A 27,243-nucleotide genomic window follows, 5' to 3' on the forward strand; every position below is an offset into this window, starting at 1 on the left:
ATAGTATAGTAAGCGTTAACCTAAAAACAAAGGCACTCGACGTTTCAAGTATTTGTTCGTGTAATTAAAAAAATTGTCTTCCTACAAACAAACTACATGTATTCATAGTAAATATTTTGTTTATAGGAAAACATTTCTTTTTATTATTATAAATACATGTATTTAAAACGTCGAGTATACCTGTACTACAAATTACAATATACCCAAACTTTCCATAATAAAATGCGGGAGGGAATATGGAGCACTCGGCACTTTCCAAGGAAAATTAAATCTCCACGCGCTCAAGTTTGTACAGATATGAGGCCCAGATACGGATAATATTTTCATAACAAACCATGTGCCTAAGTGGATATTGACAAACTGTACAACATTGGAAAAACCGAAAAACCTACACATCGCAACTGTTTTTGCAACCAGGTAATATAGTATTATTTTTCATTTCTACTCTATATCAGAAACATATGTCTCTGGTTATATACTAAAGATAATGTAAACTTGCAGTGTTATTGATTTTCAGGTTTAGAGTTCAGTATACTTGATTTCGTGTGGGGTTTTAAACGAAACGTTCGAACTTTGTGTTTACATTTTTTTTTATGCATACCCATAATACGATTGTACACGTTGCTACCCGGGCACTATTTTAGCCTTCATAGACTATGCCTATCGACTTCTATAAAGAGAATACCCGGGCACTTGCTTCCGCATGATGCAGCCTCCCGGGAGTGTAGGCAAACCCGGGCCGGGGCAAATTATACACAACACAATGATATGTATATTAAGTAGAGTGGCGGATTTAAGGGGGCTCCCCCCCCTAAAATGTTCAAATTTGAAGTAAATCGTGGCCTCTTGTTTAGAAAAATGCAAATGATAAAAAGAAGCAATACTTTCTTCCACTTTCGGAGAAATAATTGACAAAATCTTTTGATTTATTGAATTGCTTTCAATGGGAGAACTTACATTTTTTCCCCCCCCCAAACCTTTAAAATTTGCGTCATTTTATTGACTTCACCACATAAAAAATGACAGAAAATAGTAAAAATGACTACAAAAGAGACATATTTCAAGCCCTATAAAATCTGTAAAATCTAGGAGCTTCCAGGGGTTTTGCCACCTGGGCTCCCACCAGGACTTCGCCCTGGAACCACTGGGGGGGGGCCTCAAGACGACCCACAGACCCCCTGCCTCACAAAGTTGCCCCCCCCAACCGAAATTCCTGGATCCGCCCCTGATGTATATATAATGATATATAGTACTTGTATAGTGACAACGTGCTGAATACAACAAGAACAACAACAAAACAAAAACAAAAAAACAACCCAAAAAACAGCTTTAGGATTAAATATGCATGGTGATAGTGGGATAACTATAGCTAAATTGCAAGAAATGGTCTGTTTTTGTCTTGATTTGTAAATATATATATAAGGCCAATTCACTCATTTCTCTTCATTTAGAACTGCCTGAGTGGGTTGCATTTATAGACGGAGGAAAGTGTAACGATAATTTGAGAATAAGCGAATTACATTTATTGAAATATTTTCTTTTTGCTAATTCTCAAAAGAGCAATGGTAGATTTATTGAATGAATTGTTGACTCTCTCTCTCTCTCTCTCTCTCTCTCTCTCTCTCTCTCTCTCTTTAAGTACTGTAAAGTATCTGCGTTCGTTCTGTCTTTCGTCAGTTTTTACTTAAACTATTTTAGATTGATAAAAAATACATAATGATGATAGGTTCCAATTATTGATTTTAATCAATTTGTATTTACAATGTAAGTCTTATGCTTCTGATCTGGATCGCACGTGCCTTCGGGGGACTGCTTTTCTGTAACAGCCAAATTGGTATATAGGACATACACAATCAAAGCCCATACATAATAAATAATAATGATATCCTTTATTTATACAGGATTGCACAATTAGTTATACGAACTAGTTTACCTTGTGGTCCTGTCTTCAACATATAAATACATATCGAGAACATACATCACAAAACATGGAAATATGACAGTTTATATACATACAGATGAGAAGTACATGAGAAGAGACCATAAACACATGAGTATTATTGAGGATCAGTACCGGTGTAATGTTTTAGATAGGCTGATTTAAAAGATGTCGTAGTTGTGCATTTTCTAATAAAATCTGGTAATGAGTTCCATAAAATTGCTGCTGAAATGATAAAAGATCTTCTAAAATATTCTGTTTTGGCTCTTGTAACATATATAGAGCTCCGTCTTCTTGTGTTGTGTTTACACCATTCACAAATCAAAAAACATTGAAATACTCAGGAGTCATATGATGTAAAACTTTAAACACAAGAATAATATTTCGATACATGAAACAGTCAAAGGCATCCACCTCAAATTTGATAGCATACTAGAAGTTGACACCGACTTTATTCCGGCAACACAGACAATACCTTACTCGTTTTGACACGTGACCTGCTAATATATATACACAAAACCGGAAGTCAGCATCACATCACATAAACATGGTTTAGTTTGTTAAATATGTCTCGTCGAGAATTTTCCACTCATATTGAGACGTCACCAGTTGTAGGTGAAGTACCACAAATTTAGACCTATGTTTAGCGCTCAGGACCGTAGCAGTGAGGGTTCTTTATCGTGCAAACGCCTGGCGCGACACGAAACCTCCATTTTTAAGGTAAAAATATCCGAAAGACCTGTGATTCTCACATCCAAATGCCGAGCGTTTGGCGAAGGATCAACCACTACCTATATTTACGTCTTAGGTTTGATGCTTCCATGGGAAGAGCGGGACTTTAACTCGCGACCTACCGGTTACGAAGCGAACGCTCTACCACTAAGATGTACCTACCGCGACCGGTGAAAGAGAAAATCGGAGGAATAATTTGATCTAATTTACAACTTTTTTTTGCAACCGAACCTCTGCAAAAAGTAGAGACTTACGGAACATGTATGTGCCTATAACCCTACACTGAAATTTTTGCTTATGACGTGCTTCTTAAATTCTCGTCATTTGCATTAGTTTTGATTTTCCTCTTATATAGATCATAGTAAGGAGTTAAGATATTTAAGATATTGAGAACTTAGAATATGACAGATATACGCCATGTTTAATGAATAAATATCGTAATTGCTATTTCCTTATGTATTAGACCATGGAACTATGTTCAGCTCTACGCAAGCAAAACACGGAAGGGTATAGGAAGATCTTTTAAAAAGATGCGATGATTTTGAAGATGATAAAGACAGGTAAGCGGAAATCATGGTGAACAAGAAGTATCGATGTGGGTTATGGACGGGCAACACCATCAGGTCGGGCATTTGGAGAAACTACTGCACAAACGATGGTTACATAGAGTTCCAGGCTTACAATGCAGACAGCGAGTGGGAACTTGATGATGCATTATGGGGACTTGATGACGGCTTACAGGAAGAGTCCAAGTCAATACTGGACCAGTATGGCAGAGGTTTTAACTCCTCACCTAGAGATAAAGAGCACGTCCAGTTCTCATTAAACAAACGGAAAAGATGGCTATTTGAAGAGGAGATGGAGCACAATCTGCACTATTTTCAGAGAAGGGATTTTCGTGTTGTGGTGGTGAAGAGAGAGATGACTATGCCTCACAAGTTCCTGTTTACCTACACTACAATCTGCGATCCCAGCTGGGTAAACCAGTATTGTAATGTTTGTGCGACTTACATGGACAGTAAGGCGTGCCTGCCGATCATCCAATATGTCTGGTCGTCCTTCTCAGACCTGAGGAGAGTAGCATGTGATCAAATACCGCGAAAGGTCACAGACCGGCGGAGAGAAAAGGAGAGCCGACGACGAGGAACTCAACGAAAATCTGAAATAATTCAACGACTTCCAGAAAGTCAGAGAGGGAATGCTACACAACAATACAAGAATGACGAGTAAGGAATATACAAATATGTATATACTTGTATATATTTTTATACAAATACTATATCAGTAAAGCATTGAAATATAGTTGAAGTTTAAATCAAAATCAAATCAATCAAAATGGGTTGTTTTTTTTAATTCCACTTTGCTAAAATTTTAATTTAAAAGTTTTTAAAGGGAGAATGGTAGCAAGCACCGGTAATAATGAAATTGCTATAAAAATGTTTTATTTTTAACAGATTGATTTTAGGACTGGACGGAGATTGTCTGGAATTGAGGTATACTATTTGCGAGCCCATGTATACCTCACGCTTCCGACCTCAACGTCTGTCAAACTGGAAGTTTCTGAGATCACGAGGTTAATTTCAATTTTTTGACAGCTTGTTATTTTTCTAAAATCACAAATTAGTATTAGATTTGATATCACAATATCTCTAGAACATCATGACATTCATAATTCCGCATTGAAACTTCCGGTAATGATTATTATTCAGGTGATAACCGTATTCGGAATAAAGGTTGTTTGATATTTTATCAGTGTTTTTTTTTTTTTTTTGGTATTCTAAAGTAAGATTTAATGAAAAGGTCAGAAATCGGTTCGGTCATATTTGGAATTCAATTAAAGTCAGCATACATGCATGTTATGTATACAGAACTCAAAAGATACAGTTTGGTAAGAAGGCGCTACCTGTCGAAAAAATCTTGGAGCAAACAGAAAGGGTGTGTTAATGGCAGAAAAGTCAAACGATGGCAGAAATGGGATCCGAAAAACCTCGGCGAATTTGTGCACTTAAGTTCGATGATCCAATCTTCCCCTGTGAACGGTGTCGATGACAAAACAATACTGGAAAGTACTAGTACATATATACAAGGGTTTTCTCCGCATCACCATGGATACGACATGGTCACCGTTGAAAAGAAGTCGACATTCGATGTGAATATGGAGGATATGGTATGGAAATATAAGGAGAGTCAGATAAACCGACATCGTTCGAAAAGATCAAGAAAGAGACGCCAGATAGTGAATAAAGATAATTCTGGGAAGCATTTTAAAAATGCACAAAGACATAAACAACACACAGAAATATATAAAGATAATTCTAACCAAATATCATTTATCTATTGCCAAATTAAGAATTCGGACTTTTCTGAATTTAGTGATTCCGTGTAGCATTCGTTTTCTTGTTATCCCCCGGTTCTTCACATTCCTGTGGATAAGGAAACTGGAGACGATAATTCAACAACGGACATTTCTCTGGCACCAGGTCTGCTCTTCCAAGAACTCGCATCCTCAGCAGTCAACGGTCCAAAAAATCAAATCGGCCATTATAGGTCAGTGACGTACCTAGAAATCTACATTTCAAATATCTGCTTATTTCTGCAATCCCTATTGATCTTTATCAACTGATCTCTATATTTTCTACAATTCTACTGTCTGCATGGTCTTTACAATCTCTATTTGTCGTTATGATCAATGCAATCCCTACTTATCTTTACTGCTCTTTACAATCTCTACTGCTCTTTACAATCTCTACTGATCTTTACAATCTCTATAAGTCTTTACAATCTCTACTGGTCTTTACAATCTCTACTGATTTTTACAATCTTTACTGCTCTTTACAATCTCTACTGGTCTTTACAATCTCTATTGATCTTTACAATCTCTATTAGTCTTTACAATCTCTACTGATCTTTACAATCTCTATTGATCTTTACAATCTCTATTAGTCTTTACAATATATACTGATCTTTACAATCTCTACTAGTCGTTACAATCTCTACTGGTCTTTACAATCTCTACTGGTCTTTACAATCTCTACTGGTCTTTACAATCTCTACTGATCTTTACAATCTCTATTGATCTTTACAATCTCTACTGATCTTTACAATCTCTATTGATCTTTACAATCTCTACTGGTCTTTACAATATCTATTGATCTTTACAATCTCTACTGCTCTTTACAATCTCTACTGGTCTTTGCTGATCTTTACAATCTCTACTCATCTTTACAATCTCTACTCATCTTTACAATCTCTTCCGATCTCCAATGATCTTTACAATATCTCCTGACCTATGCAATCTTTATCGATCTTAACAATCTCTCCTGATTTATACAATCTCTATCGATCTTTAGTAGAATCTCTACTGATTTCTACGCTCGCTATTTATTTTTACTGGTCGTTAAAATCGCCGCTGATTGCTACAATATCGACTTATCGATACACTTGCTACTGATCATGGCGTTTAGCTTCTAAGTATCAGGTTATTTCAATTTGAGAATAAAGCATTGGTAGAATTTGTTTTCTTGGAGATTAAGGTTACAGCATCTGAGTGAAGGGACTACCCCTGTGTATCAATTGATTATTGCAGACTAAAACTACATCTAGACGATGATCATATCCGGTTGAAAGAATTGAAAGAGAAATTAGCGGCGTATGTTAGCAGCAGACGTTCGGCGCCATCATCTCTTAGAAAAATTTACGGTTTTACGCAGAATGCAATAAACGAGCTAAACCACTACACAAAGGAGTGAGTACCTGGCAAAATCTGTCTCGTGCGTTTCCCTCAGGAGGACTGTAACTTCGCTGAATAATGCATCTTTTTCTCATTTTCAGGAAAAATTTCTATGTATCAAAAGTCAACAAGCCACTATTTGATTGGATGAGCTCTGTAACGTACAGAATTTCCACAGTGGAGCATGTCTATCGATCATGTTTGCCCCGGAGTGAGATCAAGGTATAGCTGATATCTGCCATTACATTGAACATTTCAAAGCTATTTCAGAAAGACGTACATGTACATCTTCACATGTTCACCAATCGTGGAAATTGGGGTTAGCAGCAATGGAGAATTCATTCTTTTTCCGTCAGCAGTTAAATATCGTATGTCATAAAGTATACTACAGTCTACATCAGATTGTATAGCTATCAAACACGTGACACATTCTACCCAATGACAAGGCGACAGTCTAGTCCAAGGCGAGACAGCGATATCGGATGCCATTCCTATTAATAGCTTTATTATGAAGAAAACCGTAGTCTTTAATGATAAATCGGTGGGACCCGTCCTATAGAATATCATTGTTGCTTCTTTTCCTTTCAGAACTCGCTTCAGCCGCTTCACCACACCTTGGAAAACAGAGTGGAAATCTCTGAATGCGGTCTGTGTTTGAAGCCTGTATTGGAAGATGCCATTCATCAGGACGGGCTTCTTCTGTTGCCGTGTCAACACTTTTTCTGCAGAAACTGTTTATATCACTATGTCGTTGTAAAATTAGGACAAGGGTCACCGGTCGTGAAGTGTCCGGTAAGGAAATTAGCATCATTCCAACTTTACAAGGAAACCTGTCCTTAACAAGCACATATGGGAAGGTTTAATGTGTTGTCCTCTGGGAAGGTTAATGTTTTGTCCTCTGGGAAGGTTAATGTTTTGTCCTCTGGGAAGGTTAATGTGTTGTCCTCTCGGAAAGTTTAATGTGTTGTCCTCTCGGAAAGTTTAATGTGTTGTATTGTCCTCTGGGAAGGTTAATGTTTTGTCCTCTGGGAAGGTTTGTGTTGTCCTCTGGGAAGTGGTTTAATTTGTTATCGTCTGGGAATGATTTAAACGACGAACAACTGTGTTATCCTCTACCGTCATAGCAAGAACGTCCTCAGACATATACTCTACCGTCATAGCAAGAACGTCCTCAGACATATACTCTACCGTCATAGCAAGAACGTCCTCAGGCATATCCTCTACCGTCATAGCAAGAACGTCCTCAGACATATACTCTACCGTCATAGCAAGAACGTCCTCAGACATATACTCTACCGTCATAGCAAGAACGTCCTCAGACATATACTCTACCGTCATAGCAAGAACGTCCTCAGGCATATACTCTACCGTCATAGCAAGAACGTCCTCAGACATATACTCTACCGTCATAGCAGGAACGTCCTCAGACATATACTCTACCGTCATAGCAAGAACGTCCTCAGGCATATAATTCATCTGGTATAATATAAATGAACTGGAAAACTTGTGATATCTAAAATTCCGAATAACAGGTATTATGTGAAGATGGAAAATTTGAGATTCCATCTATCTGTATGTATGAATATATATATATATATATATATATATATATATATATATATATAATATGGAGAGAAAGAGAGAGAGAGAGTAATTGTTGATATTTCCAATCCACTAAATAGAATACTTATTAGATAAATAATTCTATGAGTATATGTATATGTTGCATATGCGACCTCCAATTTTCAGGGGTTATAAACTTGACGGATGTTTGTAAAACGATCAACGTGCACTGTCCAAAAGTCGAAGTACAAACTGTGTGGTTGCATACGATAACGTCACAGCACAAATACGTCACGAGACAAAACCATATCCCATACTTCGTAGTACATTAAACACAAAGTATAATTCATAGATAATATATGTTCGTGATTGCATACTAAAGCAATCAGATACTTACATACAACTGGTTATATAAGCTAGGGTTAATGCAAGTAATATCAACAGCGAGATCGGTCGATATTACCTTTTGACAAATGAATACTGAGTATACTATAGGATTAAACATTCTTTTTGAAGAATTTATCGATGTGTAAACTCTGGACATTTTACTCACAAACTGAATAAAAGTGCGAAACACTTTTATGTTAAGTTTGTAAGTAAAATGTCCGGGGTTTACACATCGATAAATTCTTCAAAAAGAATGTTTGATTCTTATAATTCCAATTCATTCTTTGTATTAACAATTTCAAAGGAACGAATATGATTATAACAGGTTTTTCTTTCAAAGGAACATGGATGCAAAAGCAGTATCGACAAAATGGTGATAGCATTCCTTGTACCGTACACATTGTCTCGTTCATGGGGGGAGAGGCAGCGGGAGAGGCTGGTGGTGACCACGGGATTGTGGAAGCCATGTCCGAAGGACAGCTGTGACCACATCATCTATGTGTCGGGTAAAATGAAAACTGTTCAATTCAGTCTGAATGATTTATAAGTCTCACCTATTTGCAGTAAGGTAGATCGATATCTAAACGGACTATCAACGAATGTCGCAAAAGGATGATTTAGTTTGACTTGAGCATGCTCATCAATCAATCATCGATGTGTATGCGTCAGCGATCAGGAGCCCCCTTTACTCGCGGAGTTTTTCTACTGTCTATGAATAATTTGTATCAACAAGTAATGACTGATGATGGTCTTTATGTTGAGACATTGAACAGAGAATTTTTTTTTTATTTTTTTTTTTAAACTTTTTGGATTCATAATTTTGCTTATCAAAATATTTATTTATTTGTTTATTTATCACAGATCACAAAATTAGTAACATTACTATTTACATATACGTATTAGTAATATGCCATATTCGTCTACTCATTTGCATGTAGATAAGTTATCTTCAAATGGAGGGATTGAACGTCCCAAATCTCTGTCTGAGCGGAGGGAAGTGACGTGTGTGTGTAACACGGAATTCTGTGTGGACTGTCAACAACCACCCCACTGGCCCGCCTCCTGTATACAGGCAGAAACTTACCTCACAATCATAAATCACGTGGCAGGTATATGTAACCCCTTTGCATATGCTGTTTATATATTTCGTGTGTGGATATTTTTAATTATTCTGTGTTTTGGGTCTATCAGTGTGTCTGTCAAGGACAACCATATATGTAGTTGGATGGTTGTATATTTTGAACGCGATAATTTTTCACCCATATGGAGACATCACCATTGATGGGAAAGGGCTGCAAGATTTTGCCCTATGATCGGCGCTTATGACCTTTTTTATTGTGCCACACCTGCTGTGACAAAGGGCCTCGGTTTTCGTGGTCTCATCTGAAGGACCGCCCCATTTAGTCGCCTCTTACGACAAGCAAAGGGTACTGAGGACCTATTTTAACCCGGATCCCCTTTGCAATTAACCTTATAGAGTTAGGAAATACTGTAGTATGTGAAGCCTTGGGACGCTTTTGATTTTATTTTATCATTGACAATATATTGAAAAAATTAGACATTTGGACACCATAAACAACTGCTTCTTCAATGACAATAGAACACGGAAATATTCATATCTTGTGTTCAGTCATCCCCCCAAAATACTTTGTTAAACACCACTCTGATTCTACGCCCAATTAGAACTCTAAAGTTGATATTTTATGCTGGAGTTATCTACGAGGAGGTCTTTCAACAGACTGTTGAAATTCCCATGGGCACGAATTGTGCTCCTTTGTTAGCTGATCTGTTTTTATATTCATATGAAGCAGATTTTATTCAAAAACTTCTACGTGAGAAGAAACAATATGTCTTCAACTCGACATTTAGATGTAAAACTTATACGGTACCAGATGCGCATTTCGACAAATAATGTTAACATCGAAGACGTTTTATCTATCAACAATACTCATTTTCATTCATATGTCGATTTGATATACAATGTATACTAGTGATCTCGAAATAGAAAACACAACAGTCTTCCACATCTGCTTCGTACTACTTAGATATTTTATTGAACATAGGTGTTAACGGCAAACTAACAACTCTATGACAAACGGTTGGCTTCAACTTCTCCATTGTCAACTTCCCATATTTGTGTAACGATTTTCCATTATCGACTGCATAAAGTTTTAATGTCTCGTAATTAATTCAAACGCAATACATATAGCATGTTCTGCGTGTAATCAGTTTTGAAATCAAGACAGATTACTGACAAAAAAAGCTGTTGCAAGTCTCGTTTAAAGTCAGCAAATTTTATGGTCGTTATAACGATCTAATCTACTAATAGAACCTGTAATTTTGTCGAATGCTGTCTGACCTGTTTCATACCAATTGTTCTTTGCGTACTAATTTTGTCTATGGATCACTTTGTTTACCTGATCACGGCGGGTGTGACCTGTAAACAAGGGGTTCTTACTCCTCCTAAACACCTCACTCCACCTCTGGTATATTCAGGGGTTCGTGTTTGTCATCCTCTTAAATTTATATCTCTATAGGAATTATGAGATAGATCACTGTTTGTTATCTTCACATTTCCATTCAATCATTTGAAGTCGATGTGATATGAATGGCATCTTTAAGTATCATCACACTTTTGTTAAGCGTATTTTTAAAAATAAGATTTAGAATTCAAAGCAAAAATTTTCAAATCCTACTTAAAGATATTTTGTTTGTGACAAGGAGTCGATTTATGTCAGATTTAAGCTGCTATGTTTCTGTTATAGAATTATATGATATACCGACAAGAGGCGAGCTCAGTGACCTTAAGAAAGAGACGACGAGAAAAACGACGAGTGATCTTTGTGCTGAGAAAATCAACAGAGACAGAAACCCGAATATGACGTTAAGGAGCAAATACCCTAGACCATTCGCTGAACACCATATAGAGGACAAGTGCCGTCGAAGTTTGATTGGGGTAAGTAAGGGTAATTCTACCATACCCTTAGTGTATCACAATGACTAATATATGTACACAATCTTACGTATATATGCATGTATGTGTATGAATTTATTTATTTATTTTGTTTAAGATATTTTAAGTAGAGCATCGTTTTTATTTGTTATGTAGATGAATTTAAAGGGACTGGTTCACGTTTTTTGAAAGAAATATTTTTCATTTGTGATGTTAAAAATTAAAAATATAGCTCATTTAATGTTGTCAACGAAAATTTGGACCGTCTGAATGTAAGGATAAGAGCAATATTTTAGCTTTGATTCTGTGTTATGTAAACAAAGACTCGAGTTTTATTATGTAAACAAACAAACCAGTGAAACGTTAATTTTGTAATTCAAAGCATCTGTATTTTGTACAATTACAATTTTTAACTTTTAAATGACACATTTTACCTAAAGCATACTTGAGATGTGATATATATGATAAACTTGGATCAATATCCATTTATTTTGAAAACTCGTAAACAATAACACACCTCAATCTTTGTTTTCAAAACAAATAATAAACTCTCTATAATGAGCTTCCGTCATGATGAATGACTTTAATTTTTTGTAAAACCTTCTACAACATATTAGACTGTAGATTTTGATTTTTTTAAAAGTTTAATACAAAATTTGGAGGAAAATCGTGAATCAGTACCTTTAAGGAGAATACATGGAATATGAGATTGACCGTTCGTTATCTTCACCTTTAATCTTGTTATCACAAAATATAAATGCATTTGATAATACTAATTTTGTGTTTCTTACTTATCAGGACGTAGACTCACCAGCTATTTACACAGAAAAAGCCCTGTTATGTCGGATGATGCAGAAAAAATTACTTAAATGGAAGAAAACCATGGGCATGTACAGTTAAAGGTACATGTATATATATTTAGTGGAAGTTTTTAATTCCCATTAATTTTATTAACCCAGCCTGATAATGTTAAATATTTGTGCATACAGGAGTTCCCCAAGGCGTTGCGTTAAGTCCTGTGCTGTTATTGACGAAAAAGAATTAGAGATAATCACGAGAACATTTTGTAGAATGTAGAGTTGTAGACTGCAAATTTCTTTTATGCTTCCAATGTTTTTGTACCCCCATAATTAATACAAACTACACAGATATGCAGCAAAATAAAACATTGACCCTGGAATGTAACCATGCACAGTAGGAAAATTACTTCAATACAATTCAGTACTTTAAAAAAGGAGATTCATCAGAATATATGAATTTTTTGTGTTCCAAACGAATAAAAATTCTATTGTTGGAAAAGATCATGTATCTGATACATCCATTAGATAGATAAATACCTTCTAGTATATCTTAAGTGATTTCAGACTGGATTTTTATGTGACATTTATTTTCAATATACATGTATCAATAATGAATTCAAGAGATTGTAATTTTAATTTCCTTGACCACACAGCACATAGTGTCATCGAATGGCCCTTCTGAAACCCGAAAACAATACCCAAGAAAACTTCAAAATGGGGTTGGAGCCAAGATTGTAGAGCTTCGCCACTTGAACACGTTCATTAAGGTACCATTAAAATAGAAAGGAATTGACAAATTTTAAAAATACTTGTATTTTCTTTGTCTCGAGTCTCAACACAAATTAATATGGAATTGAATGATGAATTTATTGAAATATCAAATAATCGGGATTTGTTTGTATTTGATTCAATCCAAGTTATAAATTTTGCTGAATCATTTGAATGTATTTTAACATTACTTATGGCTACGTTCTTATTTGATCGATTGATTATTAATCTATTTATTGATTGGATGTAACAAGTCTGATTATAAGACTGTTTCCACCTACCTATTTTTCCCGCAGGCATTGAAGCTGTTGGAGAACATCTACGCCTCCATTCCACCTACACCTAAAGGTTTTCACAGCAGACGATTGACGAAATTTCATGAAACTGGAAATCAAGTTGATACAAGTGCAAAACAAATGACAGACGTACGTTGAGTATAAACGTGTCACACTATAAAACAACGTATCTTAGATGACTTTAAGGTTGTTGGTGGGTGGTTTTTTTCACAAATCCATGCCTGTAAATATAATTTTATGTACACATTTGTTATTCAGATACTGATGTTCCCAGCATTAGTGGATAATGGAAGACTTCAGACTCTTATGGGATTCCTCTCAGATAAACTGTGTGAGCTGTACTTATTGTCTGTGTGGATCGGATTAGAGTTTAATGATTCAGATCAGTAGCAGACCACTATACTTACTGTCTGTGTGGATCAATGCTTCAGATCAGTAACTTACTGTTTGTGTGGATCAATGCTTCAGATCAGAAACTTATTGTCTGTGTGGATCAATGCTTCAGATCAGTAACCTACTGTCTGTGTGGATCAATGCTTCAGATCAGAAACTTACTGTCTGTGTGGATCAATGCTTCAGATCAGAAACTTGTTGTCTGTGTGGATCAATGCTTCAGATCAGTAACTTATTGTCTGTGTGGATCAATGCTTCAGATCAGTAACTTACTGTCTGTGTGGATCATGCTTCAGATCAGTAACTTACTGTCCGTGTGGATCAATGCTTCAGATCAGTAACTTATTGTCTGTGTGGATCAATGCTTCAGATCAGGAACAGACCACTATATTTATTATCGGTGTGAACTGGACTGGAGTTCAATGCTGGCGTTTGGATTCCTCTTTCAATAAAAAACATTCTTAAACCAAAGCACTTGTGACAAATCCTGATGAGTTTACTTCCTTGCAATTATTTTAGTTTTAAATGAAAATAATAAAGCTTCAGATAATCTTACAAATCTTTATATGTATAGTGACCGCAGTACCTCAGTGGTAGAGCGTTCGCTTCGTGACCAGGAGATCGTGCCTTCAACCTCGCACGTGCCATGGTCGCGTCAAACCTACGACCTAAACATAGGTAATTTTTGCTCCCTCGCTAAACAGTCAGCATTTAGAAGCGAGAATCGTAGATATTTCAGACGATAATCGTACCGCATTGGCACGATAAGGAACCCTCACTGATATGACCCAAAGCACGCTAAGCATTAGTGTCCACGGCTTAGCATTGGAAATCAGTGGTCCTCGGGATACTCTTAGTCCTCACGACCAGTAACCATGCAAAGTTACCAGACCTGTACTAGATTTGTCTATCATTCTGGTTATTAAAGATAAAATGTAACCTAAAAATGTATGAAACGTTTGCTGATGCTTAGTCATGATGGGATAGAGGATCTCAGCATTACTCGGTGTCCAGTTTCATTAAAACCAGTGTCCAGTCTCATTAAAACCAGTGGCCAGTCTCATCAAAACCAGTGTCCAGTTTCAATAAAACCAACATCCAGTCTCAGTAAAACCAGTGTCCAATTTCATTAAAACCAGTGTCCAGTTCCAATAAATCAATAAAACCAGTGTCTAGTTTCAATAAAACCATGCAGCGTCTAGTCTCATTAAAACCAGTGCATATCCAGTCTCATTAAAACCAGTGTTCAGTTTCAATAAAACCAACGTCCAGTCTCAATAAAACCAGTGTCCATCCACTTTCAATAAAACCAGCGTCCAGTTTTATTAAAACCAGTGTCCAGTTTCAATAAAACCAGTGTCCAGTCTCATTAAAACCACCGTCCAGTCTCATTAAAACCATTGTAGTCAGACTGCCCAGGATCAATGTTGGTTTTTTTTATTTACATAACAAAAATTATTACAATCCCTGTAAAGAAAGGGCAGGTGTGTAAACGCCCTGCCTGTCCTAATATTTAATTGGTTGATTTACGTAGTTGCATAACTAATAGGGATGCCAACGAATACTCTTCGATACCATCTAGGTTCGCCTATTTTGTTATATTCGAATAGTCAATAAAAAGTATTGCACATACATGTACTGTTAATTGATAATTTACCATTTTGAATACCTGTGCATATTCCAGTGGATGGGGGTATTTAAAAATGCCATAATTGTGCATTTAATTTGAAATAGAGTGTCATGCATCTAGTCTTAATTAATTGTCATGATGGATGTTCACATTGGGGTCTACGTAACGGGCTGGGATTTCTATGGTTAACTGCACACAGTCAGTGGGAATTTACACCTGGGTGATCCTGTTCGTGCTGTTATATACCTCTGAGGTGTTTATCATGTTTATCCCATACAACACCTTTACATGATTTCATTTTAAAAACATTTATATCGTTAATTTTAGATTAAATTTGCCTTGAAGTAGCGTGTAGCGTATCTAATTGTACATTCAATTTTGGCTAAACTTCCAAGTTCTAAAGGGGCAAAAATCTCAGAAAAAAGCGAATCGGAATTCCCTGCGAATATGCACATCTACACAGTATGTTCTTATTAATCATAAAGTTTTATGAAATTCAAAGGAGTTGCGCTGACAAATACAGAACTTACGAATAAAAAACATCATATCCACACCCTCCGCAACTCATTGTGTGGGATATAAAATCAAAAACTTAAAAGAAAAATTCCTGTTTTCTGCCACATTTGAAGACTTGTTTTGTGCGATATCAAAAAGTGTACATATCCTTTTTTCTGTCGGGGTGACTTTAAAGTCAATCTTTAAAGGACATCGATTTAAACATTACAAATGTAGTCTGAATATTGCAAACTTCACCTCAAGTATCTACGTTTTCAAATTTGAAAAATAAATTATATGCTCTGGTTGCAGAACTAAGATAGCTGCCTTCACGGCTCACCGCTTTGTCGGTAGATGTAGTTGCTATGCAATTGATTTGCATACATTTGTGTTTATTCGCGTTTTTAAGAGTGAAGACTTGTAGCTTTGCCTCTTTGCATTGAATTATAAGGAATGAATTTAATTTGGGGTATCTTATGCGGCAATATAACTATAAAATATATCCACTTTGCGGATTATAAATCTTTTAAAAACCGTTCCAAACAAGTTACATCGCATAATAAATTAATTCCTTGAATATTCATAAACTTACTAAAACTGGCTTTCCAAGCAGTTTCAGTGGTTGCATTACAGTTGGTAATAATCCTTCAGGTAATATATCCCATTTGCTTCCAACGCATGCGTACAACAATATACCGGTATTTTGCGTCTCACCGTACGCAAAAGTTAAACAATGAGAAACCGCTCGAAATGCGGAATCCGACTCAGAATTCCTCCAAGACCTCAAGGAAGTGCTAAATAGAGGCCACTTAACACTCTTAAAAACAACAAACTAAATAGGATAACCCCATCGAATTTTAATACAGACCATGTCAAGCCAGCTTTGGTAGAACTATCAGGACTAATGGAAATGCTGACGGATGCGTATTTCATGCTCACACCGTCACCCATTCCCATTCTTCTGGTTAAATACATGTCTTTCATAGATAGATATATTCATTGTAGTCATTATCATGAGTATATTCCTCCACAACCTCAATCAATATTGATAAGTAATATATGTACGTAAAAAGCATATTGCTATTAATTCACTTCACCAGACGCCGATGCGACCTTTTTCATAGTTTGTTTGACAATGTTGACTTTTTCATCTTCATTGACATCGGCGAAACTTAATTAGCAAATCTCAACATTGAGCAAGAGATAGAGCGAATCATGCGAGTCGCGTGATTTGCTCTTCATCAGCTGAAAAATGCTGGAGATTACCAAGTGATCTAGAAGAATGTCGCCGTCACTTTGGAACTATCGTGTTTAGCTCACCTAAAATTCGTTTTAAGAACATCCCCACGAATTATGCAAGTTTCTCCTCTATCATTGAATCACAGATGGCGTATTGCACGAAATATATGACGTCACGATACACCAAGTCATCCCCAAATACAAACGAACTTACCAGCATCATCATGAATATGAGCTATATTAAATTCAGAAGTAAATTGTTGTGTCGTGTTGATTTTATGTGTCTATTTAATTTTTATCGGAATATAATTAGTAAGTTTTAATGTTTCGTCTCTTTCAGTAACTGATAGAAATTTGATATCTTCTGCTGTCAACAAATTGAACAAGCGAATGTCATTGTGTGTATGTTTAGCTGTAGTTATAGAGGTAACATGTACGGAGTAGCATATATTTATAACCAGACATGCTTGGTTTAAAAAAAACATCAAAGCTAAATATGACGTCAAATGCATTGTTTAAATGAATAGGCGGATCAATTGTGAAAGTCGTGCTACAAGATGTTAACAGGGCCAGGCCCTTCCGTGTAGAAAATAACACACTATAAGAGATTCATAATTCGCGTGTGTCACCAAAGCAACATGAAAATGGATCAAGGCACTGTAGTAATTCATCATACTCCTTCCGCAATGGAAATAGAAGCCTCGGTTTCAAGCAGCACACGTGATTAAATTCAGGAAGTTGGTGGAGGTGGTGCCGGTGCAGATGGAATGACGGAAGGAGAGGTTTCATCGCTTTCAAACAAATTAAACACTTCCACAAACATGGATCCATGGGAGAGGGCCAACTTAGGCGGCCCATCCGGACGAACGTTAATTTCTTTCGGTCGAATAATCGGGCAGCTGGATTTCATTGTGCCGTATAACATTCCCTTCGTGTTCAGGATATGGATGCTGTTTGATTTGGAGTCGGCGACTAACAGGAATCCCCGACCGTCCGTGCATGTTCCGACAGGTTCCAACAACGGGCATTGATCTGATCCGCCATATTGTCCGATGAGAGTTCCGTTTGTACTTAGAAAAACTACATTGTTTTTTCTCCAATCGCAAATTATAATGGCGTCCTTGATTGACACATCAATCGATCTGACCAAAACTTGTGGTGGTAACGCGAATTGTCTGAGTAGCACACCCGCGGTGTTAATGATGTCAATACCGGAAGTCCCAAATGGAGACGAAACTCCACATAATAAAGCAGCGTTCTTTTGATCGTAAGCGATGCATACATAGCCTTTCCTGGTGGCAATTCGATGACCAATCAACATCGTTCTCCCTCCTACTACCTGAATCAGCATCACAAGTTTTTGTCTTGGAATAGGAACTGCGCATGTCAGGGGATTGTTCATTACTTCTATCGTGTTCATGGAACAAACGTCCCATGGTTCCGCATCCGCAAACTTTAAACTATGTAGAAATTTACCAGTTTCCAAAAACAGCTTGATCTTACTATTGAAACGATCAACTAACACCAATTTGTCTCTAAGCCATGCTATACCAACGATTGGTCCAGTTTTGACATCATCTGGAAGATGCGTTCGAATCGATAACGCATGGGTGGCATACTGCAGAGGATTAGATGCATGGACGGTGTCTTGGTTATGCAAATTAAAACTTCTCAATCGAGCACGACTTTCCGGACCTGTTGAGGATCTACTGGAAGAAAATGACCCTGATAATCGAGGTGATCTTCTCGAATTCACTTCCCTATTTTCTTGATCTCGAGAGAGAGGAGACAACAGTCCAAGAGCCTCGTTCTCACCAACAGCCATCCAGTATGGCGGTGGTGGTTCTTCTTCGTCCATATCACGTGGTGTTGAATTGGCAAGCTGGTTGTACCCAGGGGAAATGGTCATCGTATTCATATCATTCAATACAGATTGTCCTGCTTCCGGTGTTGACCTATGATTGTCAGAATTCGTTGAAATATGGGCACGGTCAGAATATCCCACCCTCTCTACAATTGGTAGACTTTGGTCTGTCAATTCTTCATTTGAATTTCGTGGCAATGCTAGCTGTGGCGTCAATGTCGCGCCATTTATAACATCATCAGATTGCCTACCAAAAGATAAATCTCCCTCCGTTTCATTCTCTGTAAGTTGATTTGTCGAATTACTCTCTTCGGTCAAATTTCTTTGCTCATTAGTGGTTTGGTCAACTAAAGCCCCAAAATTAGTTGATAAGACAAGATCTTTCTGTTCATTGCCTGACAGGAAGCTGACGTCACATTGTATAATCCCGATCTTATCCAGTATGTCTCGACATCTTCTAAAGTACGTCATAATCTCTCGTAAAATATCACTCATTACGTGCTCTGTTCTCTCGGTGTAAACACTGTTGAATAACTTCGACATCGACTCAATTTCCTGCACAAGTCTCTTCTTCCTTTCATTTTTTACACAGCTTTCTAATTCATATTTCTCAAATACCTTGTCCAACTCGCCCAGGATGTCAGTACTCTGCTCCTTGAGGTAAATAGTCACATCTGAAATTAAGGTTGAATAAAACTTGGTGATGGTGTCCTTGAGTTCTAATTTCCTCCGACATACATCAGTCTCTGGGTCTGGGGTGGCTAAAAGATCTGCCTTTAAATCGTTGGCCAGCGTTTCTACCCCATTTATAGTGTTTTCGTCCCTGTTCACCGTGCTTGGACCTCGTTTTTTCGCCTGTATGGCGAGGGTCACCAGTCTGTTTTCCTGAATGTCGCTAGTTAATGTATCACCTGAACATAAAGAACATTTCACAGTTTCTCTTTCCGTGTGTGCCATTCCATGCTCGATACACTTTTTGCAGAAAGTGTGCAGACAGTCTAATTTGAGTGGATCCACAAATAAGTGATTGCAAAAAGCACAGGTTAAAGGATCCATTTTTCTCGTTTACATAATTTAAATACCTTCTCAGGTAATCCGCGGTGGGTTCGTATTCTGAAGTATTTCTAGCGGGATCACTCGCGAAGAAATTGCCGAAAACGTAACAATTAGGAAATTATTGGGAATTTTTAGAAAAGAAAATATGCATACGAGAATTAGGATATTTAAGTGTACTTATTCATTGTGACGTACTGATTTAGTGCGCCACTCAAACAATACCGGGGCCCCATATATTGTATGCCTAAACTGAACACGCCTTTTTACCTTAAAAAAATCGTCACATTCCAATGCACTATTTGTGTGTATGTTTTGTCAGTAAATTTTATTACGGATGCATAACGTCAAAATCATATGATTAAAAAATTGTTTTGTAGTTGTAACGAAGTCTTTTTAGCAGAAAAAAACTCGTGTTATCACTTTGATGATAATGTATATTACGGATATTAGTCAAACCCTTTCACTAAACATGGTGCGTATAATGACCTTATACGGAAATGTCCTGATTGACAAGATCTTGTGGATATATTTCTGTTTTCCCTTTATTTACTCATCCATCTATTCAAGTCATTCCTTTGTTTATCTTTTTGTATGAGGTGTCCAAGAATTTCTTTTGTATATATATTTTTTCATAAATCCTAATTAACAAAGTATCTACATCTTTTGTGATTGTTAAAAATATATTAAGAGTTTTTCTTCTTTGATTTATTCCACAATTAAAGCACATATTTTATAAGTTACCCAACTTTCCAGAATGTCCACTAACATTTTACAATGACATAAAGATTTAGAAAAGAGGTAATACTAGTAGTTTTTGCAATTATCAGTCCCCTTTTTGCTATAAATGTAAATCAGCTTACAAGTATGGCATGTCAAACATTGCAGTATTTGATCTTTTCCGTTTGCATTGTATAGATCTAATTTTCCAATTGTATTCTAACTTGTCCATTTGTACTTCATATAGTTTTTCATTTGTATTGTTTATTTTCTATTCATATTGTATGATTAAAAATTATACAATACATATGGAAGATTTAAAATACAAATGAAAATATACAATACGAATGGAAAATATACGATACAAATAAAAAATGATACACTATAAATGTTTTTCACAATACAAATGGACAATTATACAATACAAATTAACAATTATAAAAATGAAAAAAGATTAAATATTGCAACATTTGACATATCATACAGCTTGTGCACCTTATTTTGACTTGACCAAGTGAATTGTCTTTAATTTAAAAGATTAGTGAGTTTGCTGACAAACTGAACTTGGAGATTTTTCGTCTAAAGTTCCCGTTTAAACAGACCCTAATTTTCTAATCCACACAATACAGATTTACTGAAGCTGCGAATTAAACTTGCATTCTCGAAAACACAAACGGCAAAGGAGGCTGTATACTGAGAGGAAATTCATGACGTACCAAAGTGTGTGTACAAGAGAAGAATGAAATACCTATACTGATAACTCTACAATAACACTTCTATCAGGGTTTCAAGTACAGAATTAGCTTTCTTGGGGGAAATTGGGACAGACCAGTAGCCCTTTTCATAAAAAATCTTACGATTAAGATTTAAAAACAAAAAAAAAAAAAAAAAACAACTGTAATGCTTTTTTGATTCTTTACTCGTATATTCCCATTATAAGCACGTTCAATTTACAGCGCATCTTTTGGGGGCGCACTGTTCCGCATTCGACTAATTGACCTAGATGTTTCCTTTTTATTTTACAACGATATTTATCTCCCCACCCTTTACACTTAAAGGGAAAGGCAACTCAATTTTTTTTTACATGATAAATGATAGGATTATAAAGATTCGTCATGCTATTCTGTTGATATACGGCCTAGATAAGCTTCAGTACTAATATTAGAACGTTAAAAATTGAAATTCCCGCCGTCTATATAGAGGCTGCCATGATGCGGAACTCTTTTGTATTCAAGACCACAAAATCAATAATTTTGACGTCACACCGTCTATCCGGTTTTGATGAGATCGTCAAAGATGTGCATGTGGTAGATTTTACGAATACCTCTAAATAAGTGGATGCCTTCCTGTCAAGCAGTTAATTACACTAATGCGAAGGGGAGATGTGAAAAAAGTTTTCCCACGAAATTCCTGACCCAACAAAGTTATTTGAAAAAGACAATACTATGTAAACTGTGGATCCATCATTTGCGTAATGACAAGTTGAGGTTTGAGACATTAACATGTATGAAGAAACGAGTACCATCTGCCTGGTCTGCGACTCAACTGAACGTCTTCTTTTCTTAAATTTTTCTTGCGAAAGAACGGGCTCAAATCTATACGGCTCCAAACTTAACTGTTCGCGACTTGTCATGTTTACAGTGCTGCTGATGAAATGAACCGGAACCGACGGTGTGACGTAATAAATTGAACTTCAATGGCCGCTCTCTTAGCGGCGGGTAATTTGAAATATAGGATAGATTAATATGATTTAATTGTTTTTCAAGGATTTTTGTTGTTAAAGACTGTAATTTACGATATCAGTAAATAATACTTTACTCATAAAGGCAACAATGTGGTTATGGTTGCCTTTCCCTTTTTAGAATGTGTACCATCGAAAAAGATTCTGTTTGGTTGTGTATTTATACATCGAGAACCAAACACGTACACTGAGAAAGTCATTGAAAGAGTTTCGCTATATCAGGTACGTGGCAAAGTGGGGAGGGGGTGGGGCTTTGAACGATATTCTCTCTCTCTCCTTTTTATGGCAGTTAGTTGAGGATATGAATTGAATTCATGCAAAGAAGGATCCCCTCACCCCGCCCACCCACGATTTATGCATTATTTGTGTCGATCATGTAGTGTTGAAATAAACCTTTTACGTTTGTGTTTTGTTATTGGTGTTTTGTTTGTTTGTTTTAAACAGGGTTTGTTTTTCTTTTCCTGCAAAACGTTCACACCACCACCACCCACCCACCCGGAAAATATTCTGGATCTGCGCACGAACAACAATGTTGGGCAACCCCCCCCCCCCTGTAATTCCCTCACCTATTGATTTATCCTAAAAGCAGTAAACATGTACTTAGAACTGAATACCTTTTCATTATGTTTCAAAGCAAACTTGGCTTTGGAAAATAGAAAGACTGATATCATTGAAGACTGAAATGTGTGAGATACTAGTACTCTTGAATAAATTTTATGTTAATTAACATATTATATTAATTGACACATGGATCCATTTCCATGCTATACATGTAGAAACCTCCATCATTTCCTATACAAAAAGATATTCATAAGCCCAATCAAAAACTCCAAGATAATCCTATGTCGAATTTTGGACCCTTATTGGGGGTTTTGAATCCTGGGAAGCGGACACTATTTCTCTTACACAATATAATGATGGTAACACTCAGGTTTCCATCGTCGCCAACCACAGCTTTGAGTCCACACACGCTCCCTGATGATGGAGAGAATCGATTAGAAGCACTCGTGGGTAACTGACGATGACAGGTTTCATGATTTTTTTAAAATATGGGTTTTACGAAGAAAGTTTGAATACGGGAAAAAAATAACCAATGGCGTGCCGCGTAACATCAAAAGTGATTTGACCTCCTCTTATTTGTGACAATGGGTAAGGTTTGGAGCTATTCATGCATACAATCGACTGCCCACACCAAACTTCCGCCAGAGTTCTCTGTGTGCGGACAATCGGAACTCCTCGAATGTCTCGCGCACTCGACATTGAGTGCGCGAGACATTCGAGGAGTTCCGATTGTGTGTGCGGAGACGCAGAGAACTATGGGTAGTATGCTGTCCACACGTGACTTTAGAGGGTTTAATGGATCAGTATATTGAATTTCTCCAATCCCATTGTTTATGAAATTCAAAATTAGAGAAAACATCGTGGCTGTATCAGAAAATGGCGATTTCTTTTTCTTACCTTTACGACATAGGCGCTTGGGTCATAGAAAATGTAAATAAAGACTATAGAACTATCGAGGAAATTCGAATTATGATCGTGACAAAATTTGCCTGTTAGGCCTAACGCACACATTTTAGTCTGTCGGTTATTTGAATCTTGTTGATGTCTATTTTTCATATGTTTCAATACTTTTGCGTTTTTGTGGCTGTTGCAGGATAATTTTCTCAGTCCCGAAATATTGTTTTGAAATACAAAAGCCGTGGTTGCTACCCTGCTTCATCCATGAAAACAAGAAAATTTATAGCTATTGTATTGCGGTTCAGAAATGTACAGCTGATCATTTCCGTATACCGCCACTGACATGGGATACTTCCCAAAAATGTTTAAATATTGCTAAAAATCCATATATACCACAAAAATTTCTCTATGAAACCACCTTTATTTTTGCATTATTAACAAATCTTTATCTGAAATATTGATTGATTGTATCTTGTTTAACGTCGCTCTCGAGAATTTTTCACTAATATGGAGACGTCACCAAGACCGGTGTACAAAGAGCTTCAAAATTAGACCTATACTCGGCACTTACGGCCATTGAGCAGTGAGGGACTCGAACCTGCGACATACAGTTCAGCAGTCGGTATTCTAACCTACTGAGCTACTCGGCTTGGTATTTAAATGGAAAAGGAAAAGTCAAATATTGCTGATATCGATTTTTTCATCAATGTTTTTAAAGGAAGACAGTCATTATGATGATGTAGAGTACTACCTTAATAAGATTATGAATTGTCGTTGTTATATACATACCACACTCCCTGTTGTAGGTACACACATACACTGTATTATGTGTAAATTTACATGTGCGTTAATGACGTTTTGCCACCGGGGGAATATAAAGTAAGTGTGTTCTTTCCATTCTCTACCCATAGGTGTCGCTGCTCGCTAATACATCTGTCAATGCCGACATTTCCAAATTCTTGTAAATGTTTTGTAAATTGTTTACTTCGCTAAAATTGTTTTACCACTTGTAAACAAATTCCCACAATTTAGATTTTAATCATAATGAAGTATTTTCTTCCGACCTTTGGTGTTATTTTAGCTACATTATTCATTATAATTAACATTAGATCCTAATATACGCTCATAATCGCAGAGTATACGGCGAGGATCTGAGAAGTCTGATTTTAATTAGATTGTCTAATTCTTAAATTCTGTTCCGTTTTCCGTTCCGCGTTTTAGCAACACCCGGTCACAACCGCCTTGGCTCCATCAATATTCCTTTTATGTCTCTCAACTTATTCAATACGCAAAAGCATGTTCACGTACACAAACATGGGAAGTTGACGATGGAGAAACTGAATTCATCTGATTCTCGTTTGTCATGAAGTTGAGTTGTCTGTTAGAATATGTCCCCTGTACCCCTTCCTTGTCAAATGAGGCGTTCGAGAAGTTTTTACTCATATGGAGACGTCACCATTGCCGGTGAAGGGCTGCAAAATTTAGACCTATGCTAGACTAGGCGCTTACAGCCTTTGAGCAGGGAGATTGATTGGTTGCATCTTGTTTAACGTCCCTTTTGAGAATTTTTGACTCATATGGATATTTCGCCAATACCGGTGAAGGGCTTCAAAATTAGGCCTATGCTCGGCACTTACGGCCATTGAGCAGTGAGGGCTCTTTAGCGTGCCACACCAACCGTGACACGGGACATTTGTTTTTAAGGACATCTACGAAGACCTGGTACCGAGCGTTTGGCTACTGACACTACTGTTTTAACGATTTAGGCCTGTCGAGGCCGGGATTCGAACCCCGACCTTCCGCATGCGGGACGAACGCTCTACCTCTAGACCACTACGGCGGTTCTTGAGATTTTACCGTACCACGCCTGCTGTGAGACGGGACCTCGGTTTGTGCGGGCTCATCCAAAGAACCGCCCATGGCCCCATTTAATCGCCTCTTACAACAAGCAAGAGGTATTGGGGACCTATTCTAATCCGGATCCCCCGGGGATACGCATCGGCAGGAAATATACCACGTCGTCATTGATTTCAAGAAGGCGTTCGACCGGGTATGAGTGTACCGCTTTCTCTGTAGACCCTTTAGGGTTTTATGAATTTACTCCCGTTTGGCCTATCCAACGACCCCGCCACATATCAGAGCTTGATGGAGGAGTGGATGATCTTACCATATTAGCCAATGGTTACAAGGACCAATTTCACCGCTTGAAGCTTGTGTTTCGGAGGTTACAGGAATGTGGTTTAAAGCTAGCACCTAAGACATGCAAATTCTTCTATAGGAAAGTAGCTTACATTGGGCACGTTGTCTGTGAATGGGAGTGAAGCCGATCCTTCCAAGTTCGAGAAAATTAAGAACTGGCCTACACCAACTACTCCGGAGCAAGTTCACCAATTTTTAGGTTTCGCTGGCTACTAAAGAAAATTTGTCAAGAATTTCCCCCAGATTTCCCAACCCACCAAATTTATGCCTCCACCAACTATGATCAAGAGGAGTAAGAAGCCATCTGCTCTTGTCAAATGTATATGGGAAGACGAGGAAACACGAGCATTGAACACACTTGAGGATCTGCTTACCTTATGGTAGCCGTGGATTGAGCAAGCCTGAAATAAAATTTACCACGCTCATCGTCTAGAATTTTTAGCGCTGAGAAATTCAACGACTACCTATATGGCCATAAATTCTGTGTTTATACCGACAATAATCCATTGGCATACGTACTGACAACAGCCAAATTGGATGCAATGGGCCATAGGTGGGTCTCTACGCTTGCGGCGTAGAATTTTGAATTCTATTACCGCCCTACCAGAACAGACACACTTTTGCTTTTGTCTCGCTTATCAGATAAACAAGATATATATATATAGAGAGAGAGAGAGATAGATATATAGATAGATAGATAGATAGAATGCACGGAAATCGCAATGAACTCTTAAATGAATATAACTGCCCTAAGTGAAGAAGTATTTAATGTAAAGCACAGACAATTTCCTTTGCTTTATATATATATATATAGAGAGAGAGAGAGAGAGAGCTGGTCTGTTTACATTAAGCTCTCTCTCTCTCTCTTTTGCAAGGCAATTCTAACGTTGATTGCAATTTGCAAGTCATCCTGGTTTACATAATAATCTAATTGTTTGACGCGTACAAAATAAATCTAAAGACCAACTTGCCTTCAGAGACTTGCAAATATAAATCAAAAATCTTTGTAATAATGTCTATTTTACGTCAGCTGATAGAACGACCAGTCTCATCAATCAAGTCCTTGTTTAACTTCCACCAATCAGAATGTTTTCTCACTAATCGTAGCCTTTATTTCTCTGAATGAAAATCGAAAATTATCATTGATAGCTAGTGAACCAATACGACTCTCTATATAAAAGAGTAGAAGAATATCAGTTGTTCTGATCTGTTCTGTACCACTAGAATTGTTTTATTAACGCTTTACATAATAGGCTTAAATATTCAGTGATTTGATTTATAGT

The 27,243-nt window shown here is 37.1% G+C and overlaps 1 protein-coding gene and 1 pseudogene across 1 annotated transcript; one reads left to right on the forward strand and one right to left on the reverse strand.

The window, feature by feature from the left end:
* The first annotated feature begins 243 nt into the window (after positions 1-243).
* LOC125660353 (uncharacterized) lies at positions 244-14,114 on the forward strand (annotated as a pseudogene).
* A 3,541-nt stretch (positions 14,115-17,655) lies between these two features.
* LOC125660354 (uncharacterized) lies at positions 17,656-19,845 on the reverse strand. Its single transcript, XM_048892159.2, has one exon. The coding sequence runs from the start codon at positions 19,843-19,845 to the stop codon at positions 17,656-17,658; it is 2,190 nt and encodes a 729-aa protein (XP_048748116.2).
* Between the last annotated feature and the right edge of the window lie 7,398 nt (positions 19,846-27,243).

The sequence above is a fragment of the Ostrea edulis genome, chromosome 9 (assembly GCF_947568905.1).
Source record: "Ostrea edulis chromosome 9, xbOstEdul1.1, whole genome shotgun sequence".
In the NCBI taxonomy this organism is placed as follows: Eukaryota; Metazoa; Mollusca; class Bivalvia; order Ostreida; family Ostreidae; genus Ostrea; species Ostrea edulis.